General features: G+C 42.7%; 1 protein-coding gene across 1 annotated transcript in view; it reads left to right on the plus strand.

Annotated features, from left to right (window-relative positions):
• The window catches only part of LOC128361316 (unconventional myosin-IXb), a 59,828-nt gene extending 54,167 nt beyond the window's left edge, over positions 1-5,661 (plus strand). The window contains exons 35-43 of the mRNA XM_053321726.1: positions 274-463; positions 612-740; positions 912-1,017; positions 1,793-1,924; positions 2,054-2,177; positions 2,450-2,500; positions 3,361-3,476; positions 3,572-3,711; positions 4,165-5,661. Coding sequence (XP_053177701.1) covers positions 274-463; positions 612-740; positions 912-1,017; positions 1,793-1,924; positions 2,054-2,177; positions 2,450-2,500; positions 3,361-3,476; positions 3,572-3,711; positions 4,165-4,712 — 1,536 coding nt within the window. The 3' untranslated portion in view covers positions 4,713-5,661. The remainder of the gene's footprint in view (positions 1-273; positions 464-611; positions 741-911; positions 1,018-1,792; positions 1,925-2,053; positions 2,178-2,449; positions 2,501-3,360; positions 3,477-3,571; positions 3,712-4,164) is intronic.
• The last annotated feature ends 339 nt before the right edge of the window (positions 5,662-6,000 follow it).

Consider the following 6,000-nt stretch of genomic DNA (forward strand, 5'->3'; position numbering starts at 1 on the left):
AAATTATATTGATTTATGAAAACTAGAGGAATGAAAGCCCTGGGAAAAGGGATTATATCAAGTGCATCTTAACATAATATGGACTGTAAAATAGAATATAACCTGCTGGACTGTATCTTGCCTGTCACAATGTGTAAAAACAAAAGCTTCCTTTATCTTGGTTATAAGACCTACATCACATAGCCAACTTTATTGTAGTATATGTGAGTAAATGTGAGTGGCATGGATGTAATAGATAGATTGTCAGTTCTCACTGACTGCTGTTGTCTGCAGAGTGACGAGGAGTCCAGTGGTCACTTCGGGGTACGTGTGTGTCACCTGGTCAACGATAAGAATCCAGTACCCATGGTGCTGGAGATGATGCTGGAACATGTGGAGATGCATGGCCTCTACACTGAGGGCATCTACCGCAAGTCTGGCTCAGCCAACCGCATGAAAGAGCTGCACCAGCGACTAGAGCCCGGTTAGCCCAGCTTCTCTTTGATATTTACAGCTAACTGACAATAAACGAGAGAGCTGTGTTATATTTTTATCACCCTTTTTCAATTTACTTACAAACTCTGTCAAAGAATCTTTTTTTTATAATGATGTTATGTTGTTGTTGCATGTAGACCCACACCTGGTCTGCCTCGAAGACTATCCCATCCACACAGTAACAGGCCTGGTGAAACAATGGTTGAGGGAGCTGCCAGATCCACTCATGACCTTCACACATTATAATGACTTCCTGCATGCAGTGGGTAAGGATGACTCTCCCCACCAGGTGGCAGCATTTCACAATATACAATCTGTGTTTGATCTTTTCAGTGCTGTCTTTTCAGTGCTCTCTGCTACTGTGTTGAAATGAAATGGAAAATGTTTTTAAGTTAATGATGGTGTTTGATTCATTATGTGTTTTCTCCTCCTAATAGAACTGCCAGAGAAACACGAGCAGATTCATACCATCTACAGAGTGCTGGACGAGCTTCCAATGGCAAACTACACCACATTGGAGAGACTGATCTTTCACCTTGTCATGTAGGAAGTTTACTAAAGAGGACGAGTTTACAATGTTTTTTAAGTCCGTCTTAAAACAACAGTCAGTTGCCAAAATGAACTTTGAAATAGGTTGTTTATCTTGCCATAATCAATTCCTGTTTATAATGGCCATTCAAAGATCTTTTCATAATGCACTTACAGTATAAGTGATGAGGACCAAGATCCACACTTCTCCTTCAGTGCAGAAATGGATTTAAAAGTCTATTTGAAGATAATCTTAAACTTCAACTGTTCAAATTAGTTCAACTTCAACTGTTTCAACGTTAGTCTTTTTACTGCCCAAGTAACTCTTTTTGTTACTATACTACCACTGCAGCTCAACAGGGAAACAAAAAGAGGGAATTTGATGCTATAAAGACTGTAATTGTGGCAGATATCCACTTGATATGACTAACTCTGACTGCTAAAGTCTCATATAAACTTCATAAGCTTCAAACCTATTTCAGTATTCATTTGGGCTCTAGACAGTTGTTTTAAGTCAGACGTGGAAAATGAGTGATCTTGATGTACATTCTTCAAGGCCACTTACTCACAATATGTATGCACTGGTACACTTAGTATTGGACTTTTTACATACTTAATCAGTTTAATTCAGGAAATAACTTATTACTTGGATCATTGAGTCATTGCCCACCAGTCTAATTCTAAATAGATTATCTCAGAACTGAAAAATCCCCTTTGCTGTCAGGAATAGAACAACAATCTCACAACTGAAACTAAACTTCATGCTAATATCTAATAAATTCTCTTACAGGGTTTGTAAAAACGAGGCTGCTAACCGCATGTCCTCTAACTCATTGGCCATAGTGTTTGCTCCGTGTATCCTACGCTGCCCAGACAGCGCAGACCCCCTGCTCAGCATGAAGGACGTCGCCAAGACCACCACGTAAGACTGCAGTGAAAACAAAAACAAACTGTCTTTCCAGTGTACACATTTGTTTTTTTTCACACCACGAATACATCAAGACGTCAACAGCTGTAAATATGTACAAAACTGTTTGACATCCTGCTACAGATGTGTGGAGATGATCATCAATGAGCAGATTAAACGCTACAATGAGAAGATGGAGGAGATCGAGCAGCTGGAGTACGCAGAGACTCTGGCTGTAAATCAGTTAAAACTCAAGAGAAAGAACACGGTGAGAAACGAAACTCCCTCTCGCTCCAGATCACCATTGTTTGATTTAATCTCAACACCATCGCAGGAGTTAGATTGCTGCTTCCTGGATGTAAAGAAATTAATCTAAACGTTAAAAAAATGACTTGAATGAATAACTACTTTTTAATTTAGCTTCACTTGTCAGTAACGTTGTCCTGCATTATTTAAAACATGAAGAGTAGGACCAGTATCAGATGCTGCTGTTCTCAGGTTACATGGGTAACATGGCCAATGTTCCTTGTCTCTCTTTAGCACTGCTGGCATTTACCTCTCAGGTTCTCAGCTCCTTACAAAGGAGTGGTGGTATGTATCATCCAGTTCCCGTAGTTCAGTAGATCTAGTAGACGTAGCGATGCCATGCAGAAGAAGGAGAAGCCTGTGCATGGCATTTCAGATGTGGGTGACGCTCTGGCTGTTGTTGTTCTGTTTTGTTTTTTCCATCCTCTTCCCCATAATCCCTTTTTACTCACCCATACTAACTGGTAGTAGTTTGCATGTTGCTGTTAGTTTGGTTTTTACATCTTGCTTGTGATGTGAAGGATTTACCGTCAGCTGACATTCTTCTCTTTGTGAGGAGACAAGATGGTTTTCTGGGTTGTTGGTGTCGTAATGCTTTTGTTGTTGTCTTCACTCTTTGAAAGACAATGATATGACAGTACTGTGACTCGCAAAGCTTGATGGCAGTCATGCATGTTTTTATACTATTCAAATGAACTCTTATCTTAATATCTGAAAGTCATGCTACATGTTATCGAGCGGTTAGATGTCTCCGGATTGTGGTGATGCTGTCTTCTAACTTTCATCATAGCTGTGAACAGTTTGCCCTTTCTGTTTTCAAAGGGTGAATGTTATTGTGTTCGTCGGCTTATTTTTAGTCACTACATTTGTTTTCCTCTCTTTTAAAAATGTTCCTTTTCACAGAACTGCTGTAAAAATGATATGCAGATGCATGAATGCCTCAGGCACCATCCACCCCACTCTTCTCCTCACTAACAAAATCTGGTATCAGTTTCAGATTTGGGTCAAAGTCGTGTGTATTGTGGTCAAAATAATCTTTCTTGGATAATTATTATATAAATGATTATGTTTATATAATAATTACACAGTGGAGAATTACAGCCTGAGTTGATTGAGGTGTAAGTGTGTGATGTCTTCTTCTGCAGATGCACGAGAAGGCCAGCTCTGATCTCAGCGTAGTCCCTGAGAACGAGCCTCTGGACTCAGACACAGAGGCAGAGAAGAACCTGGTGGAGCGCATCAAGTCCATCAAACAGGAGAAGTAAAGATGCTTCCTTTATCATCTCTCTGTTCATCACAGTGCGCAGTCTTCACCAGTATCTCATTTCTCTGATGTTCATGTTCTCTGTCTTCCAGAGAGGATCTGGCCTGTCGCCTCCCAGAAATGGAGCAGCCTGGTTCAGACCAGGAGAACTTGGACTCCGAAGCCTCAATGAGCTCTGAAAGTCTCTTGGACGAGCAGCAGCGCTCCTCTGCCCACAGCTCAGAGCCTGAAGGTCAGTATTGAGGTACAGTCCAGCCGTTCTTTCCTTCTACCCGTTGACTCACCTGTGGGTTTCTGACCAGACCACGGGGCCGCTGGGTTGGGCCCTTCCTGTTTTTTGTGGTGCAGGTTTGGACCAGTGATGGTGATGGGGGCGGTGCCGTCTGCTCTCTAACAAACAGGTTGGAGGAACAGCAACCGTGTTTGTGTGTTTGTGTGCAAATGTCTGCACTGCATGTTTGCATGCTCAAACTTTACCAAAAGGGAAGTAATGAAACATTTGGCATCACATCAAATCAAATGTTTGCTCATGGTGCCTCCCTGATCGTATTGTTTGATAGATAACATGGTTGCATGATCTTCCATTAATTTCCACTCTTTTAGGATCCGTGTCAGTCTAACAAGCAACTTTTAACATTGTCGTTTATCTTCCTTAACTCTTTCCTCTTTCCTCCCTCTGCTCCAGGAAGAGGTTGCCCTCAGATGAGGAGAAACAGGCCAGTTTTCCCACCCAAACCATCAGACCTGGCTCAGCGACCTAAAGTCCCCGTTGGACGTATCTCTTTGCCAAACCTCACCCATGCTAGCTCCTCCTCTTCTGTGTCCAGCTGCGCTTCTTCAACCTCTGAATCCTCCTTCCGGCATCCACTGCAACGTCGCAACCCTGTCATCCCAGGCACGGTTAAACTCCCCCCAGGCATCCTCCCCCAGTCTGTAGCCTCGAGTCCTACCCAGACGTACATCCCTACTGGAAGTCGAGCCTTTAAACACTTGATGAGGAGAAGAGAGCAGCCCGGCCGCCGTAAAGACAGCACCCAGTCCCTGTACATTGACGGCGCCGAGTGTGACCTGTTGTTGCAGTTTTCCTCCTGCCCTCCCTCCGCTTCCACCTCCTCTTCCTCCATCTCCTTGGTTACACCCTCTCCTCCATACCAGCACCACGAGACACAAGCCTCCAAAGGCCAGAGACGTTTTTCTGACCCAGACATTCCTTATATGGATGATGACGTCTGACCAGGGCAGAGCAGAAAAGATGTAGAAGCGAAAAGGATCATGGGCAACGATGTTTGAGTGTACAGAAGGAAAAAAGTATAAATGACATACAGTTGCCACGAATGACAATGATTGACTTTGAAAAGCGAGGACAGAATAAGAATCAAGGATCCCCGTGGAGGAGCACGACCTCTACATGTGAGGTGGAGATGAGAGAATGTGTGAGGAGGGTTAGGGCGGTTCAGCTTTGTTGCTGCTGTTAGTGGAAACTAATCAAGGAACTGCAAATGTTTTTCTCAAGTCTTATTGTCTTATATGACAGTAAAGATATCTGGGTGAGATGTTGCCAAGCACCTTTTCTATAATTTTAATGTATTGAGGTTACTATTGATGAATCCATTCTCAACACAAGCGATATTTTCTGTAGCCTCTTTATAACAGGCCAGCAAATTCTTTCTCCTGTCTTTTTTTTTTAACACATTTGTGCTAATTCAAGGAAATTTTGCAGGTTCCAGTTGCACTTTTCCATTTCTCCTAATGACTAAGTGAAACCCACATGCTCACTGAATTATTAGCTTGTGCCTTGATAATGTACAGAAAGTGGAAAGAAACTAATTTTTATGTCATGTTAAATGCTTACAGAGGGAGGGATGGTTTTTCAGGATGAAGGGAGGGGGGGGGGGCATACCTTTTGTGTCTTACACCTATGAGTTAAATTGTACTGAACCGACACAACATGTTTGAAACGAGGCCCTAACATGCATGTTGTGACTGTCGTGTGTACAAATGCTCAGTCACATCCGCTACAATGGACAACAAGCTCTTTCCCACGTTCACCTTTGACCTGCCGCGTGGCAGACATCAGATAGGAAGTCATTGCCTTCACCCAGCAAAGGGAAAACGGGAGCAGCACATGCCACTTTTCCTTTTGAATCCACAAAAAACACACAAAAACCCAGCCACCACGCAACGTGCCACAATATCTTTAAAGCTCGAAGTCCTCAACCTCATTTTTCCTTTTCTGAACTGAACATTGCTTCACTCGACTGTGGACAGTCTCATAACCAGCAGGTTCGGCTGGAGCACGGCTTTGGCCAACTTACTTTGAAATGTAATACTAATGTTCCTCTCTGACTGCTGTTGAATGATGTTTGTCTGGATTATGAGGAAGATGTGTAATGTGTAACAGAGAGTGTATGGTTGGGACTGAATGACGTGAACTGTAATGGTTATTAGTATTAACATGACAATACAGAAATTGATGCTTGTAATGTTTGCTGCTGTGTGTTTTGATCAGGTCCAGTCAATA

The sequence above is a fragment of the Scomber japonicus genome, chromosome 7, assembly GCF_027409825.1.
Source record: "Scomber japonicus isolate fScoJap1 chromosome 7, fScoJap1.pri, whole genome shotgun sequence".
NCBI lineage: Eukaryota > Metazoa > Chordata > Actinopteri > Scombriformes > Scombridae > Scomber > Scomber japonicus.